The 27588-nt window shown below is 46.2% G+C and overlaps 1 protein-coding gene across 1 annotated transcript in view; it reads left to right on the top strand.

The window, feature by feature from the left end:
• Positions 1–27588, top strand: part of f5 (coagulation factor V) — a 119118-nt gene that overhangs the window by 17550 nt on the left and 73980 nt on the right. Inside the window, exons 5-8 of the mRNA XM_078559700.1 lie at positions 1795–1953; positions 4960–5181; positions 14108–14267; positions 15803–15992. Coding sequence (XP_078415826.1) covers positions 1795–1953; positions 4960–5181; positions 14108–14267; positions 15803–15992 — 731 coding nt within the window. The remainder of the gene's footprint in view (positions 1–1794; positions 1954–4959; positions 5182–14107; positions 14268–15802; positions 15993–27588) is intronic.

Genomic DNA, 27588 nt, shown 5'->3' with positions numbered 1-27588 from the left:
AGAATGGAGGGTTTTTGATGGGGCATGGGGTGGTGGGCAGGAGGTTGGAGTAGTGGAAGAGACTAGAGGTTAGCATGGCCGTGGAGTGATTTCGACATGAGGATCTAAATTCCAAATTTATGTCAGTGGGAAACAGAGGGCACATGAATAGGCAGACTCTACAGTGAGAAGCAAGCTACCCATCTTACTGATATCTAAGTAAATACCTGCTTTCTTAAAAGCATTATTTAAACCCTCTTTTACTTGCAGCATTTTTGTATTTTGAGTATTATATGGAAGTATAATTTAGATGTCAGGGGGAAGGGAGTCTCTGATTACTAACACATTTTGTAAATGGATCCTTCAGCCAAATAAGTTTGAGAACCAATGACTTAACCACTGTGCTCCATATCTGGCTTTGATGTAAGTGTAGTGTTTAGTTGACCATATCAATGACTGCAGAAGATTCAAGGAAAACAATGAGGGCTAATGCACCATGGTCAGTGCAACGTACAGATCACCGCTGTTATTTAGTTCAGGATGTTTTGGTGCCAAGGGAGGAATGATAAAACGTGATAAAAGATAAGAGGTTTAGTCCTGTCAGAATGTAGCATGTCAGAATGGTGAAACTAGATTGAAGAGCTTTTGTGCGGGTTACAAGACCTAAAGAGGCATCCTGCTCAGATAGGCTTCACAACTCCTCTTCCCTAATACTTATAGCTTTGTCTCGGCCACTAATCTCAAATTGGTTGTGTTTACCATGTTTTATACCCCTCAGTAGGCCTTGGTCCTCTCCCTTGCATTATATATTGCTTTATCCTGTAGAAAGAGGGGTGAGAGTTAGCTTTTCAATAGCAAATGCCTAAGTGGAAATACGTAAGGCTTGTGAATATAATGCATGTAGTGAGAGATGGAGAAGAAGTAAATTGGAATGAGGATGGGGAGTTGATGAATGTAAAGCTAATTATGTAGACTATGAAATGGAAGAAATACAGATGTAAATGCTAGGATGTGAGAACAGAATGGTGTCAGTGTATGATTTAAGAAGAGGAAGAGGTGAATATTTTTGGAATGAGAATTTTTAGTGTGCCCTTGTGATGGGATGCTGAAGGGTGTGATGGAGGGAAGGGAATTGATGAGATTGCTGAGAGAGGAGGTGAATGGACTATTATCAGGAGGTGTTAAAGAGAGAGAGAGAGAGAGACAAAGGCCTTCAATCACGCTTGCTGCTCTTGTGAAGTCATTGAACTTCTTCCTACACTGAGGCCAAACCCTGTCAGTCACCACGGAGTCATACGGACTTGAAATGTTAATTCTGTTTCTCTTTCCATAGATGTTGCCCGTCCTGCTGAGTTTTTCCAGCATTTTCTGTTTTTACTTCAGATTTCCTGCATCCACAGTGTTTTGCTTTTATCTCCCTAGGCCTGTTGGATAGTGGCCATAAGGCTACTTCTACTGGTGCTGGGGGATGGTGTCTCTCTCCTTGCCCAGACGTCCCCCACTGGAAATAGTGTGCACAAAGTTGGCAAGTTGCCTGTTTCCTGATATAATCAGATGGATAGCGGATTAATCAAAATTGAGATTCAGTCTAGGAGTTCAAAGTGTCTGGGCCTCATGCTGATGACATCAGGGTAGATTCTTGTGCACCTAACCTTCCTCCATTCACCTGATTCATGTCCTGAGTTAAAATTAAAATGAAGTTATTGGAGGTGAGGACTACTTTAACTAGGAACAGAAGAACAAATCAAATGAAGTGTAAATGGTACCAAGTATTTAATCAATCCCAGTAACAAGTTCCTTTTTCTTTTTGTGTAGAAAGCTTATCACAGGATGGAAAGCAAAAATACTTTGATAAAGAATTTGTTTTGCTGTTTTCCATTTTTGATGAAAGCGAGAGCTGGAATTATGAGAATAAAGTAAAGACTCCAATCAAAATGTATTCCATCAATGGATTTACAAATGGCACTTTACCAGGTATACGCTACAAAGGGATTATCATAGGACTGACAGAAGATTGAAATGCAGCTGCAACAGATCTCAGTACTTGGCATAAAGGTAGAGGTTTAGCTGAAATTACTGGAACTCTCAAAGTGCTGCTCCAGGTACAAATGTAACAGTGGCCTGGCAGCCTGCCTGTAATGTCTCAGGAGGTGAACTTTGAAATGGACCACCATTGTGTAGATCATGGATTCATCTAGCTTTGGACTATACTGAGTCCAAGAGCTAAAGAAGGTTTTCAATTTGTCCTTCTCAAACAGAACAATATTATTGCACCCGATGTTGTTCTGGGTAAGTACACTAAAATTTCTGTGGGGGTTCTCCTGATCTACTACCATGACATCAGCAGATATTGGGCTAGATTTTACAGGGGGGCATGCTGCTTTTCACCCCCACCCCCGGAAGTCCGTTCCAAACCAACAGGCTTTAAAAGGGCTGCCCTGCAACGATAAAACACTTCGGATGGCCTAAACAAGCAGAGAGTGAAACTTCCAACCCTCTGTGGGAGGAAGTCCTGCCCTTGGGAGCTGCCAGCCAATCTGATTGACTGGCAGTCCTAGCAGTCACTGCAGTGCCAGAATCAGTAGTGGGCACTGCTGGGACTGCAAGGAGGCCCACGGAGATCAAAACTGGATACTGAACCCAGGTAAGTCTCGGGCTTTTAGGGTGGGGAGGGATTGGACACCCTAGAGAAGGGAGTGGGAGGGACAGGTTTTAGAGGCCAGACAAGGAGGTGCAGAGGAGGAATAGCATCTTGGGGGAGATGCCCCAATGCGCTCTGAGCATACCCTCCCCCCTCCCCCTCCCCCCCCCCCCTCCATTTGATGTACCCTTATCCTTCCCGCCTTTTCACCAAAGTAAAAAAACAGCCTTCCCACTCTTGTCCACCTGCCACTGCCCAGTGTATTATGGCAGTGGAGGCAGATTGATGGCCTTCAATGGGCAATAATTGGCCACTTAAGGCTCTCAACAGGCCTAAGGGTGGATGAGCTAGTAGGCACTTTACCCACCACTCAGACAGAATTTTGGCGTAGGCCAGAAAATGCAGCGAACAATTTAAATGTCCGTTGACTTCGGCAGGACCAGAAGATCCCGCCAGTGGATGAGGCAGGAAAATTCCAGCCCTCGTGGTATGGGGACCCGATTGGGGGTGGGTGGGAAGGTGGTGGGCTAGCCACCCAACATATTTTACATGTCCCCAGCCAGAAACATGTCCAACAGGACAATGACAGTGGTGGGGTGGGGGGTCATAAAATCCAGCCCAAGGTGTAAATTACCATTTATGGGCTTTCTCCATGGTTTCCACCGATCCTGCTATAAATATAGCAAGAGATGAGGGGAACAGTCCCCAGTGGAAATTCCAGGTGACCATGTGATATGCTACAAAGATATACAGAAAATTCCAAATTCAATTCCTAAATTACGCTGATTTAGCTAATCACAGCTAAAACCCAAAACGGGGCATTTCAAATGGTTTCAGTGTCCCAGGTTAGAAAATGGGAAAGAAATGGCCAAAGTTTACCTGCCAATTTTTATTGGCTTCTGCTGAAAGATGCATTGTAAAATCATTAAAGACCAATTTGACCCTCTCACTGTCTGAGCTTACAGATGGTGAATATCTGGAGCAGGCACTGGAGAACTGCTGGCGCTACAGGAGTTATAATCCAGCAGAAGTCAGTGCGTTTCTCTGTGCTTAAATAGAGTAGGTGAGAAAATTGAGGGAGGGAGAGGAAGAAAAAGAAGCAGAAGAACTACAAATAAAAATTTGTCAGCTTCTAAAGTAAGTGGGAAATCGGCCAAGTGTTGAGATGACAATTCCCCCCATTGTGCACCTGGCTGGCTTTTCAAAATGAAAATTAGTTCTAGATGGTCCCCACCTCCTCCTGCAATGCCAATCTTGCATATATTAACATATATCTTAAGTCTGAGGATCTAATCAACCAGCCAGGGACTGCTTACAGGTTGTGCATTTGCTGCTTCACAAAGAGAACAGACATTTTTTTCCCCCCAGAAAGCAATTATAAATGCCATTCTAAATTGTCACAATCGTCAATATAAATATATAAATACATTTTCCAAGGCACACTCCCAGCATAGTGGAGATGGAGGAAAATTGGGGACAATGGTGAAATTCAGGCTGTCCACTCTGAAAATTCACAATTGCTCATCTTCTGGGACAGTTGCCCCAAACATGGAGCTTATTATCAATGGAGCCTAGTGGGTTCCTGGAATTCCCACAGCTGCTGCCTTTTTTCTGCTTAGTGATCTGGACACTAGGAATGACCCCTTCTCTCCTCTAGGTCATTGTATGGGTAGGCATGGAACCTAATGATACCTCCAGGTTTTGAAATAAACTTTCACTGGGGGTTGTGCCTCTCGCCCGCTAGTTACAGTGGAAGATGGGGACAACCACTACCAAAGTTCTATGCCTCTTTATTTCATTACCCAGAATTCTGAGAAGCAGGGTGCTATGTTGACCATGTGCATCCTTGCCGAGAAAGCTAGCAACAGTTTATTCCCAATTGACAGATCAGCTGTTCTTGCCACAAAACTTCTCCCAGTATCACTGACATGTATTTGTGCCTCTGCTGCAAGGGTGACAAAAACTTTCTGTCAGCACTTGACAGGCTTAGCTTTGAGATCAGCAATTAGATTCACCATGAACGATGCACTAATGTGCATTTCAAAAAGAAATTGCATATTAAGTCTCAACACTGCTCAATGTTGCTGCAATTGACTATTTATCCCAACCTTTGACAGAAAGGCAACGTCCGATGATGTGTGTCAGTCCAGAACTAAGATACCATAAAAAGAATATATATATATATATAATGACAGAGACTATCCCATTCCCAGGAATCTTCAATATCTCTTGAAAAAATTATGTAAAATAACCAAGCTTCAAAGAATTGCTAAGTATTATGATATTTTGAAGCTGTTGGCTGTAGTAGGCTTCTAATCTCCATATTGTTCCTGTTGCAGAACTTGGTGCATGTGCTTATGATGACATTAGCTGGCATTTGATTGGAATGTGCTTGAGTCCTGAAATCTTCTCTATCCATTTTAATGGTCAAGTCCTATTGCACGATAATCACAGAGTGTCATCTATTGGCCTGACTGCAGGCTCAACTGCCACAGCTCAGATGTCTCCCACTAAAGTTGGAAAATGGCTGCTCTCTTCTCAAGTACAGCATCATCGCCTGGGTAAAAGCAATGAGGTTTTCAATGTTTTAAACTAGATCTTTTATTGAAAATAATATAATTTGTGGGGTGCAATATAGCATGACAGGAGAATAATACATTTCCTAATTTTTGTGCACCCCTAGTTCAAGTATACAATAGGTAAGAGACAATTTGAGGGAGGCAGTAAGTGTTTTATGAAATTGTAATTAGTTCCAAGATCAAGAAGCGTGAACATGGCTATAACATTTTTTCCATTGGCTCCATAGCGTTCTTTTTGACTGTTCATACCACCCAGGATTCTCCTCTCACTACTCCCACACCCAACAACCTCCTATCCCAGTGCTCCTATACCCCACCACTACTGTCCCAGAGCTCCCATATCCAAGGCCATCTTCCCACTGCAGCTACACGAGCAACCCCTTTCACTACTTCCACATCCAAAAACATCTGTTTGATCATTAAATGATCTGAGGATTTATTTATTGTATTTATCTTCCAATTGGCTTGAGCAGCACTCACAAATTTTTTAAATAATGTATAAATGGGACAGAATAATCCAGCTGGGACAAAACTAGTATTTTACTTAGGTGTAGCACAGCTTCCTGGTTTTTGCACTCTACACCTCTATTTATAAAGCTAAGAATCCTGTTTGCTTTATTAACAACTTTGTTAAACTGTCCTGTCACCTTCAAATACTTATGCAAAAACATCCTTAGGTCTCTCTGTTCTTGCATTCCCTTTAAAATAGTACCACTTAGCTTGTATTGTCTCTCCACCAAGATGTGTCACTTCACAATGACTGTATCTGTGCCATTTCCTTCAGAAAACTTCATCAACTTTGCGTCCAATTTCTCACCTCCACATGGTCCATTTCCAACTCTTCCCTTCCCTTCCTTGACTTCTCTGTCTCCATTTCTGGGGATGGGCTACCCACAAACATTCATTATAAACCCACTGACTCCCACAGCTACCTTAATCACAATTCCTTGTACCCTACACCCTGTAACGATTCCATTCCATTCCTCAGGTCCTCCATCACATTTGTTCTGATGATGCTACTTTCCATACCAGTGCATCTGATGTCTCCTTGATCCTCAATTGAGGATCATCTGCCCCCACCCACCCCCACCACTGTTGTTGACAGGGCCCTCAGCCATTTCCAATCCATTTCCTACACTTCTGCTCCCACCCTTTCCCTTCCCTGGCAGAACCACAATAGGGTTCCATTGCCTTCACCTTCCACCCCACCAGCCTCCATATTCAATGGGTCATTCTCTGCTATTACCAATACCAAACATATCTTCCCCTCTCATCCCCTTTCAGTATTCCATAAGGACGGTTCCCTCCGCGGCACTCTGGTCCACTCCTCCATTACCCCCAATACCTCCATCCCTTCCAATGGCATCTTTCTATGTAAGCACAGGAGGTGTAATACCTGCCCTTTTATCTCCTCTTTCCTCACTGTCCAAGGCCCCAAATACTCCTTCCAGGTGAAACAGTGCTTTGCAGGTTCATCTTTCAATTTAGGATATTGTATTTGTTGCTCACAGTGCAGCCTCCTCTACACTGGGCAAACCAAGCACAGATTGGGTAACTGCTTTGCAGAACACCTCTGTTCAGTCCACAAGCATGAGCCCAAGCTTCCGGTGGTCTTCCATTTTAATTCAGCTACAACACTGGCATCTACCTGACAATGTGGAAAATTGCCCAGGTATGTCCTGTACACAAAAAGCAGGACGAGTCCAACCCAGCCAATTACAGCCCATCAGTCAAGCATCAGGAAAGTGGTGAAAGGGGTCATCAACGGTGCTATCAAACAACATTTGCTAAGCAATAACCTGCTCACTGACATTCAGTTTGGGTTCCGCCAGGGCCACTCAGCTCCTGACCTCATTACAGCCTTGGTTCAAAAGCGCTGAACTCCAGAGGTGAGGTGAGATGACTGGCCTGGACATCAAGGCAGCATTTGACCTTGTGTGGCATCAAGGAACCCTAGCAAAATTGGATTCAATGGGAATCAGGGGGAAAACACTCCGCTGGTTGGAGTCATACCTAGCACAAAGGAAAGATGGCTGTGGTTGTTGGAGGCCAATCATCTCAGTTCCAGGACATAATTGCAGGAGCTCCTCTGGATAGTGTCCTTGGCCCAACCATCTTCAGCTGCTTCATCAATGACTTTCCATCCATCATAGGGTTAGAAGCGGGGACGTTCACTGATAATTGCACGATGTTCAGCACCATTTGCGACTCCTGAGATACTGAAGCAGTCCATGTCCAAATGCAGCAAGACCTGGACAATATCCAGGCTTGGGCTGACAAGTGGTAAGTAACATTCGTGCCACACAAGTGCAGGTAATGACCATCTCCAACAAGAGAGAATCTAACCATTGCTCCTTGACATTCAATGGCATTACCATCAGTGAAATCCCACTATCAACATCCTGGGGGTTAGCATTGGTCAGAAACTGAACTGGACTAGCCATATAAATATTGTGGCTACAAGAGCAGGTCAGAGGCTAGGAGTCCTGTGGTGGGTAACTAACCTCCTGACTCCCCAAAGCCTGTCCAGCATCTACAAGTCATAATTTAGGAGTGTGATGGAATGCTCTCCACTTGCCTGGATGAATGCAGCTCCCACAACACTCAAGAAGCTTGACACCATCCAGGACAAAGCAGCCCGCTTGATTGGCACCCCACCCACAAACATTCACTCCCTCCACCACTGATGCACAATAGCACCAGTGTGCACCACCTGCAAGATGCACTGCAGGAACTCTCCAAGGCTCTTTTGACAGCATGTTCCAAACCCACGACTACTACCATCTAGAAGGACAAGGGCAGTGGGCACATGGGAACACCACCACCTGGAAGTTCTCCTCCGAGCCACTCACCACCCTGACTTGGAAATATATCACCGTTCCTTCACTGTCGCTGGCCCAAAATCCTGGAACTCCCTTCCAAACAGCACTGTGGGTGTACCTACACCACATGGACTGCAGCGGTTCAAGAAGTTAGCTCACCATTCCTTCCCAAGGGCAGTTAGGGATGGGCAATAAATGCTAGCTTAGCCAGTGACACCCACATCCCGTGAACGAATTAAAAAAAAAATTCTCTCACTTGGACATCTCTATCCTTGGTCTGCTGCACTGTTCCAATAAAGCTCAATGTAAACTCAAGGAACAACACCTAATTTTTCAATTAGGCCCATTTACTTCCTTCCAGACTCAACATTGAGCTCAACAATTTCATACCCTCTACAAATTTCAAAATTGTGCCCAAGGGAAGGTACTTAATGTTTATCAAAAAAAGTAGTGGTCCTAGTACTGAACTGTGGGGAACACCACTCCAGACCTCCCTCAAGTCCAGAAAGCCACCATTCACCACATCTCTCTGTTTTCTACCCCTTAGTCAATTTTATATCTATTCTGCCCCTGTCCCTTTTATCCTATGGGCTTCAATTTTGCTGGTAAGCCGAATATGTGGTGCTTTGTCAGATGCCTTTTGAAAGCCCATATAGACAACATCAACTACACAGCCTTCATCCGCCCTCTCTGGTACCTCATCTAAAATCTCAATCAAGTTAGTCAAACACAATTTGCCCTCCGCATATATAACATGAAATAAAAACAGAAAATGCTGGAAAAACTCAGCAGGCCTGACAGCATCTGTGGAGAGAGAAACAGAGTTAACGTTTCGAGTCCATATGACTCTTCTTCAGAAACCTCAGCCTATCTGTGCTTTCTTTTGTTAGTCCATGCTTTTCCAAGTGCCTGTTAATTTTCTCCCACACTACTGTTTCTAAAAACTTCCCTACCACTGATGTTAAGCTGACTGGTCTGTCATTGCCAGGTTTATCCTCCCCTCTTTTGAACAAGGGTGTAACATTTGCAATCCTCCGGTCCTCTGGCACCGCCCCTGTATCTAAGGAGAATCCTATACAGACTGTGGGACTTATCCAAATTTAGAATTGCCGACCTTTTCTGTACCTCCTCTTCACCTATTTTTAATTCATCCAGTATCCCTACAATCTCCTTGTTTACCATAGCTTTGGTAAAGTCCTGCTTCTTGGTAAACACTGATGATTGGCCTCTGGCAATCATCACCAACTTCTTGTTGCACCATGTATGACTCTAACCTTTGCCAAGTTTACCCATTGATTGCCATTGACATCAGTTTTATTAGGTGCCTTGGTGCCATACTTGGTCAAGTGCTACTTGATGTCCAGAGCAGCTATTCTCACTTCTGGTATTTTTATTTATTTATTTGTTCACAGGATATGGGCATCACTGGCAAGGCTAGCATTTTTTGCCCATCCCTAATTACCCCTGAGAAGATGGCCGCCTTCCCTTCCCTCAGCGCTGTTAGGAAGGGAGTTCTAAGATTTTGACCCAGCCACAGTGAAGGAATGGTGATATAGTTCCAAGTCAGGATGGGTGTGTGTTTTGGAGAGGCAATTACAGATGATGGTGTTCCCATGCATCTGCTGTTTTTGTCCTTTTAGGACACCCTCACCCAACATTGCTTTCAAATGCGTTTATCTTTTTTTCTGAGACTAACCTTTGCCATTCCACTGCAGAGGTCAGTTAGCTCAGTTGGCTGGATGGCTGGTTTGTGAAGCAAAGTAATGCCAACAACATGGGTTCAATTCCTGTACCAGCTGAGGACATCCATGAAGGCCCTGCCTTCTCAATCTCACCCCTCACCTGAGGTGTGGTGACCCTCGGGTTAAATTCACCACCAGATGTCTCTCTCTAATGAGAGAGCAGCCTATGGTCCTCTGGAACTTTCATCCCTTTATCCTCTGCTTCTCTACCCATCTCTGCCTCTTTCAAGCCTTTCCCTGGCTGCTAGTTATTATCTATTCACTTTAAAGCATGAAATGTGATTTTATACAATTTGCTAATTGCATATCAAACCACATGGCCCTTTCACAAGTATTTCAACATAGTTCCTAGCCACCTGGAACATTTTCATCATCATTTTGCTGTGTACCCTAGTCTTTTTTTAAGTAAGAATAAAAGATCCCTCGAGTCTGCTCCATCATTCAATACGATCACAGCTGTTCCTCGGCCTCAATTCCATTTTTCCACCTTCTCCCCATATCATTTGATCCCCTTGGAGACCAAAAGGCTGTCTATCAACAGGTTGAGAAAGAGATTAGTAAACCTGGACTTTATAAGTAAGGCATAGGGTAAAAAAGTGAAGAAGTTCTGATAAAGCTGTATAAAAGACTGGTTTCACAGAATCACAGAATCACAGTGCAAAAGAGGCCCATCGAGTCTGCACCAACAGGTGAGAAACACCTGACTTACCTACCTAATCCCATTTACCAGCACTTGACCCATAGCCTTGAATGTTATGACGTGCCAAGTGTTCATCCAGGTACTTTTCAAAGGATGTGAGGCAACCCGCCTCCACCACCCTCCCAGGCAGTGCATTCCAGACTGTCACCACCCTCTGGGTAAAAAAGTTTTTCCTCACATCCCCCCTAAACCTCCTGCCCTCACCTTGAACTTATGCCCCATTGTGACTGACCCTTCAACTAAGGGGAACAGCTGCTCCCTATCCACCCTGTCCATGCCCCTCATAATCGTGTACACCTCGATCAGTTCACCCCTCAGTCTTCTCTGCTCCAACGAAAACAACCCAAGTCTATTCAACCTCTCTTCATAACTTAAATGTTTCATCCCAGGCAACATCCTGGTGAATCCCCTCTGCACCCCCTCCAGTGCAATCACATCCTTCCTATAATGTGGCAACCAGAACTGCACACAGTACTCCAGCTGTGGCCTCACGAAGGTTCTATACAACTCCAACATGACCTCCCTACTTTTGTAATCTATGCCTCGATTGATAAAGGCAAGTGTCCCATATGCCTTTTTCACCACCCCACTAACATGCCCCTCTGCCTTCAGAGATCTATGGACACACACGCCAAGGTCCCTTTGTTCCTCAGAACTTCCTAGTGTCATGCCGTTCATTGAATACTTCCTTGTCAAATTACTCCTTCCAAAGTGTATCACCTCACACTTTTCAGGGTTAAATTCCATCTGCCACTTATCTGCCCATTTGACCATCCCGTCTATATCTTCCTGTAGCCCAAGACACTCAACCTCATTGTTAACCACCCGACCAATCTTTGTGTCATCCATAAACTTACTAATCCTACCCCCCACATAGTCATCTATGTCGTTTATATAAATGACAAATAATAGGGGACCGAGCACAAATCCCTGTGGTACGCCACTGGTCACTGGCTTCCAGTCACTAAAGCATCTTTCTGTCATCGCCCTCTGCCTCCTACAACTAAGCCAATTTTGAATCCACCTTATCAAATTACCCTGTATCCCATGTGAATTTGCCTTCTTTTATAAGTCTCCCAAAGGCTTTGCTGAAATCCATATAAACTACATCAACTGCACTACCCTCATCTACACACCTGGTCACCACCTCAAAAAATTCAATCAAATTTGTTAGGCATGACCTCCCTCTGACAAAGCCATGCTGACTATCCCTGATCAAACCTTGCCTCTCCAAGTGGAGATAGATACTCTCCTTCAGAACTTTCCCCAATAGTTTCCCTATCACTGACGTGAGACACGGGCCTGTAGTTCCCTGGCTTATCTCTACAACTCTTCTTAAATAGCAGAACCACATTAGCTGTTCTCCAGTCCTCTGGCACCTCCCCCGTGGCTAGAGAGGAATTAAAAATTTGTGTCAGAGCCCCTGCAATCTCCTCCCTTGCCTCCCTCAGCAGCCTGGGACACAAATCATCCGGACCTGGAGATTTGTCCACTTCTAAGCCTGCCAACACCTCCAATACCTTGTCACTCCCTATATCAATTTGCTTAAGAACCTCGTAGCCTCTCTCTTCCTGAGTTCAATACCTTCATCCTCATTCTCTTGGGTGAAGACGGACATGAAGTATTCATTCAACACTCTAGCGATGTCCTCTGGCTCCACCCACAGATTGCCCCTTATGGGCCAAACTCTTTCCCTGGTTATCCTCTTCCCATTGATATACTTATAGAATATCTTGGGATTTTCCCTACTTTTACCAGCCAGAGCTTTCTCATATCCCCTCTTTGCTCTCCTAATTGCTTTCTTAAGCTCTACCCTGCACATTCTGTACTCCACTAATGCTTCTGCTGATTTGCTTCCCTTGTACCTGCTAAAAGCCTCTCTTTTCCTTCTCAATATCTCTGGTCATCCATGGTTCTCTGGGCTTGTTACTCCTTCCTTGGCCTCACCTGGAATATTGTGCCTAGTCCTGGGCACTGCACTTTAGGAAGGATGTGAAGGCATTAGAAAGCGTGCAGAAAAGATTCACAAGAATGTTTCCAGGGATGAGGAACTTCAGTCTCTTGGATGCATTAGCGAAGCTGCAACTGTTTTCCTTGGACAAAAGAAGATTAAGTGGGTATTTGATAGAGGTGTTCAAGATCATGAGGGGTCTGGGCAGAATAGATGGGGCAAAACTGTTTCTGTTGGCTGAAGGATTGAGAACCAGAGGACACCAATTTAAGGCAATTGGTAAAAGCAAAGCAACATGAGGGAAAACTTTCTGATGCAGCAAGTGGTCAGGATCTGGAATGCACTACTTGAGTGTGGTGGAGGCAGTTTTGATCGAGGCATTCAAAAGAGAATTGTTTCATTATCTGAAGAGAAAAAAATTTGCAGGGCTACGAGGAACACTGGTGGGGGATTGGGACTAGATGATTTGCTCTTGCAGAGAGCTGGCACAAATATGATGGATCAAATGGCCTTCTGTGCTAGAACCATTCTATGATTCTATAAATGTATTCAAAAATGGAGCATCTGCAATCCTCTAGGGTAGAGAATTCCAAAGGCTCACAACCCTTTGAGTGAAGAAATTTCTCCTCATCTCAGGCCTAAAATGATCAGCCCCTTATCCTGAGACTGTGACCCGTGTTTGAGATTCCCAGCCAGGGGAAGAACAACTATGTCCATCCTATCAAGCCCCATTCAGAATCTTGAGTGTCTCAATGCGATCATTTCTCATTCTTCGGAGAGTATGAGTCCGATTTCTCATCATAGGACAACCCCTTCTCATCCCAGGGACCAATCTAGTAAACCTTTGCTGTTCCACCTCCAAAACTGTGCACAGTGCCTGAGGTGTGGTCTCACCAAAGCCCTATACAATTGTAGCAAAAATTCCTTATTTTTTTTACTCCAATCCCCTTGCAATTAAGGCCAACATGCCATTTACTTTCCTAATTACTTGTTCTACTCTATGATAACTTTGTGTTCCAAGTACAGTACACCCAAGTCCCTCTGAACACAAGATTTACAAGTTTCATATCTTTGAAAAAATATTCTGCTTTTCTATTCTTACTACAAAAGAGCTCAAATTAACCACATAAACCAGTAGAGATTTTAGTTTCCATGCAAAACAATGGGCGTAATCATAGAATTCAAACCTAAAGACATCACAAATACATCCATAATACAGTGAAGCCAAAGTGAAATTTGGAAAATGCAGTTGCCCCGAGAATGTATTGTACATCAAATGTGATAAAATAACATATATATATAAAATAACATGCTATGGGACATCTGTGGCCATTTATTTATGAATCTGCATGTGTAAACACTTATTGCTCTGTGTGGTTATTGCTAACAGGGACAAAATGACTGTGATATTTGGTAATCTGGAATGGTCTTCATTTGGAACTTTTCCTCAACCCTTCTTCCCATTCAGTTGAGATGTGAAGATGAGTAAATAAACGTCAGTCTTTCTTGTGACATCTACACCAGTGTTATCTTACGTTCAGTCAACAAGTAGCATACTTGATGCAATGCAAGATCACTGCTGTCTTTCTTCTCATCAGGCAAAATAGTCTCTGGCATGAACACTTAAATTAGTTTGTTAACAGTACATAATTGTATGAATAAGCCTATCTTCTTGTGTTTTGACATGAAACAGCTGGAGTGTATGGATACCTCAACGTAGAAAAATGCAACTCTGAGAAGGCACCGCCGAGCTACAGTTCAAAGGGACGACGAGGGAAATTTCGCCAATACTTTATTGCAGCCGAAGAAGTTTCGTGGGACTATGCTCCTGATGTTCAAAGCTACATAGACAGGTAGCCTCATTTAGTCTCAAAAAACCTAATTCAATGAAAGACTGAAATGGCTGGATGGTTTGTAGCTGTTCTTCTGTAAGTTAATGGTGAAGTTTTTTTTAATATTTTTGAACATGTTTGTATGTTTTTTGTGTCTGTATGTATTTAGCAAGTAAGAGTGGAGAAAGACTGCTAAAATATTGCTTTTGTCACTTGTAGCCATTTGATCTAAATTCACTATAGAAAGGAAGAATACAGGTGTTTTCTCCTTCTATCTCTGTAACATGTGTCTATCTAAACCCTATCTCAGCTCATCCGTCCCTTGAATCCTTTAAGCATGTCTTTTGTTAGCTCTAGGTTTAAGATTTGTTAAGCAACAGTGAAATTGAACACATTGGTTGGTGTCTCATGGTATTGCCATGGAATCAAGCCCACAGGCACTTTTCAGGTCAAGTAGGAATTAGAAGGCAAGGAGATGATGGAAAGATAGGTTGAGGAGAGTAGTCATCTGGGGAGGAAATGAAGGAAAGGGTGGAAAGGGGGGAGAGAGATTGCGGATGGTTTGAGGGGGAAGAGGAAGAGTGGAGTGAAAGGAGAGGGAGAGTCTGGAGGGTGGAAGTGCCAGAAAGGGAGGAGGATGGAGAGACACAGAGAAAGTTGGTGAGGGGAGGGAAGAGTGAGGGATGGCAGAAGCGAAATGGGGAGATGAGGAGGCAGTAGGTAAAGGGGAGGCAAAGAAGAGGGAAAGGAAGTGGAGCTAGGGAGAGGAAAGGAGAACAGGGGCAGCAAGTGAAGGAATAGGGGAGATGCTTTAGGCAGTACTGGATGAGGACAGGAGGAGAAGGACAGTTTGTCTCAGTGGGGACTATCTGAGTGCAGTTGCCTTGTGGGGAACCAGGATGCTCAATGGAGAGGATGGAATGGGTGCCCAGATTTTATATTTGTGTTTCAGTAAGAATGTAGGAACAGTATCAAGATTTTGCCTTGACAAGGGTGGTGGTGTAGTGGGCTGCCGGTGCCATGACTTGATTTCTCACTCCAGTGGAGTTGTCCATGGCTCGATTCCATCTCAGTTGCAGAAGGGTTACCAGCAAGTTATTCCTCAAAAAACTGGGTGGTCTCAGCAGATGAGTCCCGGCTCTGTTTGGTGAGCAATTTCAACTTCAGAGCAGCGGGTGGGATTTCTGTTGGTGGGTGATTTCTGCCTCTTCAGGTCTGTGTCTCACTGAGGGTGAACTTGTGCTTTAGTTGCCAATGTTTGCTTTCAGTTTGATTAGTTGGTTATTTAATTGATCTCTCCAAGTTATAGAAATGTGTACCCTTCCACAAAATGCAGAATAAATAATCTTTCTCTAACAGATAAAAGATCACGCAACTGAGTAAAAATGAGTATTAGTAGCAACTTGCTACACATCGTGACATAGCCTGAAAATGTACAGCTTCAACTGAACACAGGGAAAGCACCTGAGATTAGAATTACCAGTCAAACATTCTGATCTAAAATCTTCTTTACCATGTATCATTTCTAACTCTAACTCTACTCTTATTGCCCTTAGCAATTTTAAGACCAAATATTTGGAGTCAGGGCCAAACCGTATTGGCAAAGCATATAAAAAGGCAATTTATGTAGAATACACAGATGAAACTTTCACCACACGTAAAGAACAAACAGAAGAACCAGTTTCTATTTTACAAGGCGCAATTGGGGCTCCTGTTATAAGAGCTGAAGTCAGAGATGTAATTAAGGTATGCAATTTAAATAAAGGTACTTAAGTTTAATTAACTATTGCCTTGGATGCTAACAGAGATCAACATTTTTGTATGATATGTTTGGATTATTTTTGCAAATGCAACCTTCAAAAGTGAAGTAAAATACACATTCATACATCATAGGCACACCAGTCACACAAGAATGTCCTATTTAATTATATAATCTTGGGGAAAATATGTAGAATTGAGAGAATCAGTCTGCTGTTCCATTCTTTTAGTTAAAAAAAATCACAATTTTCACTTTCTTTTGCTCTTCATCTTTTTCTTTTTATCTTTCGCATTCTGTCTCCCTCTCTCACACACACACACACCTTCCTTGTGTTTTTAAGTTGAAGGAAAACAGTATTGTGCACTGAAACAATTTAAAGCTATGGGCTGCAAAATTTCATTCCAATGTGCTGGTATTTTCAACACATAGGTGCCAGTTTATTAAAGGGATGGCATCTGCACCATTCCAGTCCACTCCAGCATGACCTGCCCAGAACGCCATCTTGTTGATGGTGTTATCATAAGTGTTACATGCCAGTGCCTAAACAACAGCAAGGTTATTGTGTTAGTCAGCGTTTAACGATGATTTGATGCCTGGCCTGCCACTTTTGACCTCTCTACTCTACTTAATTCCCTGTTTTAAACACACACAGCTGAAAATGCATTCAGCAGCATAAGAACAGCCCCACCTCCACTATTTAAAGGGATCACCGGCCAACTTGCAGGTTAGTTGCTTATTAGATTCTCCTGGCTCGTGCTGGGTATTTGGGAGGATTCTGCAGGGAGTGGTGCTGAATGTTTGGAAGACATTGGTTGCTACTACAAGGATTTTGTGCCCACCACTTGCTCCCAATCATGAGGCTATAGTCACAATCCCCCTTGGACTGCAGCATCAGAGTGAGATAGAGCAGAGGCAGCAAAGAAAATGAGCTGCTGGGAGAGTGAGGAGGGAGAGAAAGGCTGTAAACAGGGAGGCCTTACCCACGCTAGGTTCTTCAGGAAGCACTTCTCCTATCTGCACCTAAATCAGGAGCAGTGTGCTCGGTGACCGGCTTCACTAAAGAGGTGGTCACAGAGTTGTTCCACTTCTTGGAACTAGACCAGCAGCCAGAAAGCAGGGGAAGGACGGCACTGCCAGTGGCCGTAAAGGTGATTGTGGCTCTGAAGATTTTTGCATGTGGATCCTTTCAGGCTGTCACAAGTGACATAGCAAACTTCTCACAGTTCACTGTCCATCTCTGTGTCGGGGAGGTGCCTCTAGCCCCATATGCCAGGGGAGGGAGTATCATTGCCTTCTCTCTGAACAGAGAGAAGCCGGAGGAGCGCTCACGTGGTTTTGTCAGATTACCAGTTTCCCCGTGGTGAGGCTGGACTGCACATACATGGCTTTGCAGGCGCCAATTTTCAAAGAGAAGATGGACTGTAACTGCAAAGGTACCACTTACTGGCTGTGGCTGGCATGTGAGCATGCTCAGCACATCATGCCAATGAATGCCCACTATCCTTTTTGAGGTCAAGATTCTTGATTGACAAGGGAGTTAGAGGTTATGGGGGAAAGTGGAGTTAAGGTCACATCAGATCAGCCAGGATCCTATTGGCTGGCAGAGCAGGCAAGAGGCCACATGGTCTACTGCTGCTCCTATTTCTTATGTTCCTATTCTGGCAGCAGTTAGAATTCATTCATTCTGCACCAATCTGCTGTTCCAACAATCTTTCAACCACTACGTTAAAACCACACGGTCTGCTTGACGACAAGGGCTATCCACTCTACACCTGGCTGAAAACTTCCCTCTATATCCAAACCACATGGCCAGCCATGCTGCCATGAGAAACAACATTGAGCAGACAGTTGAAGTGCTGAAGCAACAGTTCCATTGCTTTGATCACTCTGGAGGAATCCTCTCGTATTTTCCAGAGCAGGTGTCCTGATTCCTGAGGCCTGTTGCATCCTCCACAGCTCTTGTTGTCATGAGGAAACAGCCCTTGCCATCGCTGATTTGGCGATGATTTAGAAGGGAGGCACCCTGAACATCCACCTTCCTACAGGCTCTCCATAAGCAGATCATCATTCCCCTGAATGAAACCACAGATCCACTTTATTCAATAGTTCCACACTTTACCATCCCTCTGTGACAGGCCACACTTTATTATCTCTCTGCGACAGACCACACTTTTTACCATCCCTCTGTGATAGGCCACACTTTATTATCCCTCTGTGACAGGCCACACTTTATTATTCCTCTGTGACAGGCCACACTTTATTATCCCTCTGTGACAGACCATCATCTTGGCCTCAGTCCTAACATAAAAGACATCACAAAGCAACATTTCCATACCAACTTATCCAAGAACACTTTCACCATTCCATACAATACACAATGTATCAACCTTGTGCAATCCCTTTGTTCAGGTGACCTATGCCTGCCTGAGTGCTCTACCCATTGCTACCCTTGTAGCTGCAGCATGGCTGGTGGAAGGCTGCTGACTGTCAGTTGGAGGTGATACAGATGGCCTTGCTGGAAAGCCATGAGCAGCTCTGGGCCTGAAGGACTGGCTTCGGACTGCACCACATCAGCATTTGTGTCAGCAGTCTGGGCTGGCTGATTGACTGGCAGGAAACAGTAAGGGTATCACAGAATTTTAATGGCACAGAAGGCGGCCATTCGGCCCATCATGTCTGCACCAGCTCTCTAAATGAGCATTACGACCTAGTGCCATTGCCCTGCCTTTTCCTGGCAGAGTGGGGGCATGGATGCTGCCCTCCTGACAGAGCACTGCGGGCTTGGACTCAGTGGAACCACTGCCACTCGCTCAGGGTGTCACCTCAGCAATCCTTGTAATCAGCTAGAGCTCAGGTTGGTGGGTTGCTGCAAGCCTCTTTGAGCACTGGTAACTGTAGTGATGATGGCAGCAGTGTGAGCTTGCACAGCAGCAAGTGGAGATTTCATGACCTCAGTCTGAGCTCAAATTGCAGCAATCATGCATTGCCTGACTTCTGTTTTGCTGCAAAGGAAGCTGAGATATCGGCTGTCAGACTGTTTGGATCCACAAGTATTCTCATGGACTTGGCCACCACTTCCACACTGGAAAGAATGGGCTCCAAGCTCTGCACAAAGCCTTGCAAAAAGTTGGAGACGGACTCCTCCATGCATCTTGACAGTGACGACAGACTCTATGGTAGGCTTGCCAACGTACCAAGCATTTCTATGTAAAAACCTATCAGCCTTTACCTGTACACACCCCATTGAAGTCCTCATCTCAGTCCTCTGCAGCAGGACCTGTGTGCAACCTCATCCTTCGGGGATCTGGCATCCACACTATCCTTTTCCTCATGGCCTGGTGGCAGATCAGTTGTACCTGGTGGCTCATCACATGTTATCCCACCTCCATACTACCCTCTGAAGTACTTGCTGTGCCCAAATATGAGCGGTGGTTGAGAGTCTGAGATTGAGTGACTGTATTTCATCATCCTAGGTCTTCCCCTTCCACTTCTTGATCCTGCACTGCTGCCTCACCAGGAGGAAGTTCTTGGGATGTCTGAAAGGAGAAAGACACAAAGCTAGGATTGCAGTGAGGATAAGCATGGAAAGCAGGTGGTGTGTGCTTATGCTCGATGCAGCTTGAGGCTGTGATGAGGTGGAAGTGGGATGTGTGTGAGAAGGAGGATTCGATAGAAGTATACAACACCTTCAATCCTTTCAGCCCCACCGCTAACCACATCCTCAGTCATGGCTGCTCCAAAAATGGCACCATCTCTTCCATTGGGATGGTAACATGTAACCCTGTCCACTGCCCACCGATTAGCTGCTGCTGCTGCCTACGGCTAAGTGTGTGTGAGGGTGAGGTGAAGCTATAAATGTTGAGTGTGAGTTGTGATTGGAGGTTGTTGGGTAGTTGAGAGAGAGATGGGGGTGTGGTACATTGAGCAGTGTCTGGGGCAAGTGGTGCAGTTGGTGGGATGTGACATTTGAAGATACATTCACTAACCATGGCCACGTGTGAAGTCAGTGAACTTCTTTCAGCACTGCATCCAGTCCTCAGGGCTGTACTGCTAGCATTCTCCTGCCATTATCTGTCCCCATTGCCTTCTAAGTGTTTGTCTGAAGGGTCTGCTGGCCCTCTGTGTATAATGGACCTCTCCTCCTGTCAGTCTCCTGCACCAAGGCCTCCAGTGTTGTGTCGAGAAATCTTGGAGCCCACTCTCTGCAATGTTATGCCATTCCATCATCTTTCCCAGGCCAAAGTTATTTGTGCAACAAATTCCACACCTGTCTGCCCCCCCCCCCCCCCCGCCAACCCTTTAAGAGGTGCAGGTTCATGCAGTGCAGGCCAGATTGAACCTGTGATGGCATTTCATGATTTTGCGCCCCCGATTCAGGTATCCAGCCATTCAGTAGCACACTTAGCACTGGCTGCACATTGCAATCATGCCAATAAGCAATCTCACTGGGGAGGCAATGGCGCAGTGGTATTGTCACTGGGCTAGTAATACTCTGGGGACCTGGGTTCGAACCCCGCCATGGCAGATGGTGGAATCTGAATTCAATAACAATCTGGAATTAAAAGTCTAATGATGACCATGGAATCATTGTCGATTGTTGTAAAAACCCATCACTAATGTCCTTTAGGGAAGGCAATCTGTCGTCCTTACCTGGCCTGGCCTACATGTGACTCCAGACCACAGCAATGTGGTTGACTCTTAAATGTCCTCTGAAATGGCCAAGCAAGCCATTCAGTTGTAACAAACCATCACAAAAAAGGAATGAAACCGGACGGACCACCTGGCATCACCCTAGGCACGACAACAGCAATTGTAGCCCTGTCGACCCTGCAAACTCCTTACTAACATCTGGGGGCCAGTGCCAAAATTGGAAGAGTTGTCTCACAGACCCCATGAAGCAACAGCCTGACATTGTCATCTTCACGGAATCATACCTTACAGATAATGTCCCAGACTCCATCCCTGGGTATGTCCTGTCCCACCAGCAGACCAAGCAGAGGTGGTGGCGCAATGGTATACAGTTGGGAGGGAATTGCCCTGGGGGTCCTCAACATCGACCCTGGACCCCATGAAGTCTCATGACATCAGGTCAAACATGGATAAGAAAAGCTCCTACTGATTTACCACATACCACCCCCCCCCACCGCCTCAGCTGAAGAATCAGTGCTCCTTCATGTCGAACACCACTTGGAGGAAGCACTAAGGATGGCAAGGGCTCAGAATGCACTCTGGGTGGGGGACTTCAATGTCCATCACCAAGAGTGGCTCAGTAGCACCACTACTGACCAAGCTGGCCGAGTCCTAAATGACATAGCTGCTAGAGTGATGAGGGAACCAACAAGGGGGAAAAACATACTTGACCTCATCCTCACCAACCTGCCTGCCGTAGATGCATCTGTCCATGACAGTATCGGTAGGAGTGACTATCACACAGTCATTGTGGAGACGAAGTCCCACCTTCACATACGCTCCATCGTGTTGTGTGGCACTACCGCTGTGCTAAATGGAATAGATTTCGAACAGATCCAGCAACTCAAGACTGGGCATCCATGAGGCGCTGTGGGCCATCAGCAGCAGCAGGATTGTACTCGAACACTGTCTATAACCTGATGATCCGGCATACCCCCCACTCTACAGGATCAATCCTGGTTCAAAGAAGAGTGCAGGAGGGCATGCCAGGAGCAGCACCGGGCATACCTAAAAAGGAGGTGTCAACCTGGTGAAGCTATAACACAGGACTACTTGTGTGACAAACAGCATTAGCAGCAAGTGATAGACAGAGCCAAGCAATCCCACAACCAATGGATCAGATCTAAGCTCTGCAGTCCTGCCACATCCAGTCGTGAATGGTGGTGGACAACTAAACAACTCACTGGAGGAGGAGGCTCCACAAATATCCCCATCCTCAATGATGGAAGAGCCCAGCAAATCAGTGTAAAAGATAAGACTGAAGCATCCGCAAAAATCTTCAGCCAGAAGTGCCAAGCGGATGATCCATCTTGGCTTCGTCTGGAGGTCCCCAGCATCACAGATGCCAGTCTTCAGCCAATTCGACTCACTCCGTGATATCACGGAATGGCTAAAGGCACTGGATACTGCAAAGGCTATAGGCCCTGACAATATTCCGGCAATAGTACTGAAGACTTGTGCTCCAGAACTTGCCGCACCCCTAGCCAAGCTGTTCCAGTACAGCTACAACACTGGCATCTACCCGGCAATGTGGAAAATTACCCAGGTATGTCCTGTACACAAAAAGCTGGACAAATCCAACCTGGCCAATTACCGCCCCATCGGTCTACTTTCGATCATCAGTAAAGTAATGGAAGGCGTCATCAACAGTGTTATCAAGCGGCACTTGCTTAGCAATAACCTGCTCACTGATGCCCAGTTTGGGTTCTGCCAGGGTCACTCAGCTCCTGACCTCATTACAGCCTTGGTTCAAACATGGATAAAAGAGCTGAACTCCCAAGGTGAGGTCAGAGTGACTGCCCTTGACATCAAGGCCGCATTTGACCAAGTGTGGCATCAAGGAGCCCGAGAAAAACTGGAGTCAATGGGAATCAGGGGGATAACTCTCTGCTGGTTGAAGTCATACCTAGCACAAAGGAAGATGGCTGTGTTTGTTGGAGGTCAGTCATCTCAGTTCCAGGACATTATTGCAGGAGTTCCTCAGGGTAATAACCTAAGCCCAACCATCTTCAGCTGCTCATCAATGACCTTCCTTCCATCATAAGGTCAGAAGTGGGGAAATTCGCTAATGATTGCATAATGTTCAGCACCACTTGTGACTCCTCAGATACTGAAGCAGTCCATGTCCAAATGCAGCAAGACATGGACAATATCCAAGCTTGGGCTGACAAGTGGCAAGTAACATTCGTGCCACACAAGTGCCAGGCAATGACCATCTCCCAACAAGAGAGAATCGAACCATCGCCCCATGATGTTTAATGGTATTACCATCACTGAACCCCCACTATCAGCATCCTGGGGGTTACCATTGACCAGAAACTGAACTGGACTAGCCTTATAAATACTATGGCTACAAGAGCAGGTCAGAAGGTAGGAATCGTGCGACGAGTAACTCACTTCCTGACTCCCCAAAGCCTGTCCACCATCTACAAGGCACAAGTCAGGAGTGTGATGGAATGTGCCCTATTTGCCTGGATGAGTGCAGCTCCTACAACACTGAAGGAGTTTGACACCATCAAGGCAAAAGCAGTCTGCTTGATTTGCACCACAAGCATTCACTCCCTCCACCACTGATGCACAGTAGTAGCAGTGTGCACCATCTACAAGATGCACTGCAGGAATACATCAAGGCTCCTTCGACAGCACCTTCCAAACCCATGACCACTACCATCTAGAAGGACAAGGGCAGCAGGTAGATGGGAACACCACCACCTGGAAGTTCCCCTCCAAGTCATTCACCATCCTGACTTGGAAATATATCGCCGTTCCTACACTGTCGCTGGGTCAAAATTCTGGAACTCCATTCCTAACAGCACTGTGTGTGTGTGTGTGTACCTACACCACATGGACTGCAGCGGTTCAAGAAGGCAGCTCACCACCACCTTCTCAAGGGCAACTAGGGATGGGCAATAAATGCTGGCCCAGCCAGCGAAGCCCACATCCCATGAATGAATTTTTAAAAAGGGAACGAAGCTTGCATGTTGCCTGCCTTGGAATGAACAGGCATAAGTTAATCGCACATTGTGATCCCATGCCCGGTTTTGGGCCTGATCTAACTGTTTTTCCCATTTTGTACCTATCAGCCATCAGGTTGCAATAAAGAGTCCCGATGTTCACATGGGTTGTGGGCCAGTTAGCTCAGTTGGCTCCATGGCTAGTATGTGGTTCAGAATGACACCAACAGCACAGGTTTGATGCCTATTCCACTGAGGTAGACTTGGGACCTGCCCCTTTCCCCTGCCCCAGACAGTGGAAGGCAATGGCAAGCCACCACTGATAAAAACTGCCAAGGAAGCAGCTCCGGATGAAACATCAGCAGACAGTGAGTCAAGGACCTGACTTCAGGCAGAGTGCAAATGAACTAATTCATATAAGTAATATTTTTGATACGTGGCATTCAGGGAATCCTGCCACCTTGTGAAAGCTCCCAACTACAGCAATATTATCCTCAACAACCACTTGTACTGCAAAATGACAGACAAGGAAAGGCCCTAGTTTTAATATTTCATTTTAATGTCAGTGCCTCCAACAGTGTAACACTCCCTCAGTAAATAAAAATCTTGTGTGTGTGTGTGTGTGTGTGTGTGTGTGTGTGTGTGTGCTTGTGTGTATGTATAAAATAAATAAATATATATATATTATATATAGCATCTTTACTGTATCAAAGTGTCAGCCTACATTTTCAAAGGGGGAATTTTTGTCGGGGTCTTACTAATCATCTGCCATTTAAAAAACCGTGACTATCCTAGGCTGGTGCTGTGCTGCCCATCCAGAACAAGGCTGCAATAGGTACATAGTGCAATTCTGGGAAAATTCAGCCCTAAGTGTGGTAGCGGGCGGGTAAAATGGAGTCCTACCCGCCAATGAAAATGGCGGGCTTTCACGCCTTATCTTCCCGAGCCCGTCTCATTATATATTCACTCCCACAAAACACGCCGTTTCCATGGCGGATGGGCTCTCATTCGCCCGCTCGCCATCATCCCACTGTTGCAACACGCTGGCCGCCATCTTTAAAAGGCAGCCGCCAGCAAAGCGCTCATCGCCACCAGCTCACCACCGGTGTCCAGGAGACATGGCCAGCAAAGGAAAAAACTCTGCAACCCCCCTTACTGCTTCAATGACGGGTCCCTCAGTGACTGCTGGATGCCGGGGAGACCAGCCGGGATGTGCTGTACACCCACTCTGGCCGCAATGTCACCAACCTGGCTTGGGAGGTGTTAGCAGCGGTGGTCAGCGTGAATTCCTTGCAGAGGAGGACAACCAGCCAGTGCCTCAAGAGGATGAATGATCTCCTCCAATCTGCCTGGGGAAGTCACTCTCTTCATCACTCCCAACTCTCACACTCGCAAACCCATCACACACCCACAGGGCCCTCACTCACTGCCAGTACAAGGAACATCACCATTCACTCTTTCACACACACCGTCATTGTCCTCACCCCGCCCATGGGACCACTTACCACCCACACAGGTCCCCACATACTTATTATCAGGCCCAGCAGGTGTCCTGATACACTCACCCCATCTCTATCCATGCAGGACAAACTGGCCCACAACAGGAGGGAAAGGTCACAGACAGGTAGAGGGATGCCGGAATTCAAAATTCTGACAGAATTTGAAAATAGAGCCATCCAGCTGGCCGGCGATGACCGGGACCGGTCCTGTGCTGACAGTGAGGTCAGTGCTGCTCTACCAAGTGAGGATCCAGCAGTGCAACATCCGTCAGACAACCATGTTGTGAGTGATGTGTCCTCTTTCACAGGCCACTGCCGTGCACTAATTTCCCAGATGTGCCTGCTGAGGATCAGAAAGTGCGATGTGCTCACCAGATTATGACCCCGAGGCTACTCTAAAGCTAGGTCCCACTGAGGTGTCTGTCTCTGCACTGCTGGAAGGTGTTCCCCTTGCTTCAGCAGGCACATCTGGGAAGCAACCGGCGGAGTCCGCGACCCAGGGCCTCCAGGCAAGCTCCGAAGAAACCTCTGAAGAGGAATCTGAAGGCACCCTCCCTGAAGTCCCATCACAGCTCTCACCCACACCCTCCACCAGCACAGAGACACACACCTCTGTGGGACTTAGCTTTAGAGTAGCCTTAGGGTCACAATATGATCCTCAGCAGGCGGAGCAGGGACTTCCCAGGTCCCCGGCTCTCAGAGGACTGCTGGACTCCAGAATGTTGCTGAGGCCAAGTCAGATGATGAGCCTCTGGACTCGGTCATGTCACAGTTGCTGGAGCTGCAAAGGCAAGTTCGGGAGGAACAGGAAGGGATGTCCGCTGCACTACTCAGATTTCAAGGCACGATGGAGGAGTCCATCTGTCTTCAGGCTGAGGTGATAGCGCTGGCATTGCAATGCACCGAGGCTGGCAGGATGGCCGCCGCCATGAGACCTTGGTCCAGGACGTCACTCCTGCTCTGCTGCACAGGCTTAACTCCATCGCTGATGCCATAGTTGGCCTCCAACAGTGTGTATGCAAGAGGGGTGCTGGGCAGCTCGATCTCACTCCAGCTACCCCTTCCGCTCATAGAGTCAGCCACGGGCCCTCGGGCACCCAGAGCGAGGAGGATCAGCAGGTGCACACTCCAAGGCCATCCACCCAGGTGGCTCTGGGAGTGACCAGCCCATCTGACTCCCCTCTTCCTGTGACCTCAACAGATCCAGCTTCACAGGCCGAGGAGGGTTCCACTGCAGCACAGCAGGACCCCAAAAGCAGGCCAGGGCCCTCCAAGTCTCGGCCCTCCAGAGGATGCCCGCCAAAGTCATCACAGACTTATTTATTATTTATTTACCTTTGTAAATAAACATAGGCCAGAATATAACGCTTGTCAGGCGCATTCCCGACCTGACCAAGCATAAAATGACGTGCGATGACGTCGGGCGAGTGACCCGACATCATCGCACGCTTGCGTGATATTTCGGTCGGCGGGCTAGCACGGGAGTCGGCGATGTACCTGCTGGCGATTATAAGGCCTATTAAGGCCATTAAAAAGTTAATTGGATGAAATTTTTTGCTGCCCGTTCAACCTTACGGTTGGCGGGCAGGCGAAAAGGCCAAGCGGCCTTTGCACTTTTTAGGAAGCCTCATCCACGGGCGGGATGAGGTTTCCAACAGCAAATAAAAAATAAATAAAAATAAGAACATTTCATTAATAACATTCCCTGCTCATGTGACAGAGGTGGGCGATAGTTCGTCACAGTCGGCAGGCTGCCTCCACCTCCACTGTGGATGTCCAGGGAGCACAAAGACGTAGCGACACGGTTAGGAAAGTTAAGGAGAATTAGTTGCACAGCTTGGGCTCAGGTGTTAATGACTTGTACATGATGTTCACTATTGTCAATAAATTCCCAAGAATGTCTCCCTGCCTATGGCTTCTCGTTCTGATGAGCAGTGTTCTTGTCACTCAGATGTGAGACCTTTCTGCACAAGGTAAAGGCAGGTGTCTCAGTCCAGGGCCTCTTCCCTGTGCTCTGTGCAGCCTTCAGACCACAGTGATGGTCTAGCCTCACACTCCCTGGAAACATTACTGATGCCTGCACCTCGGCAGTGCTGGTCATAGCTGCCAGAATGTAGTGGGCAGGCTCCACAGAGTTCTCTCATACTCTCTGTGTGTTCTCAGCACCTTTAAAGTGGGGCTGGTCCACATTACACCAGCGTCTGTGACCAGTGATGCTGTGTACCAGCTCCTGAAGGGCTGAGGTTCTGAAAGTGAACACAGCATCAGATGCATCTAAAGTTTCATGGCTATGCCTGAGATGGCTCTGATCATGGAGCGCAAGCGAGCTGCCCTCGGCCAGACAGGAGTTAGACATTCTCAGAGGCTATGTGAAGATCTATGGAGTGTCCTCGCTGCATGTTGTCATCATCCTCCTGCGATCGAGTGACTATTAGGGCCTC

Source organism: Cetorhinus maximus, chromosome 16 (genome assembly GCF_964194155.1).
Source record: "Cetorhinus maximus chromosome 16, sCetMax3.hap1.1, whole genome shotgun sequence".
Taxonomy (NCBI): Eukaryota; Metazoa; Chordata; class Chondrichthyes; order Lamniformes; family Cetorhinidae; genus Cetorhinus; species Cetorhinus maximus.
Note: the sequence above shows the minus strand (reverse complement) of the source record. Positions and strands in the feature narration are given on the sequence as shown.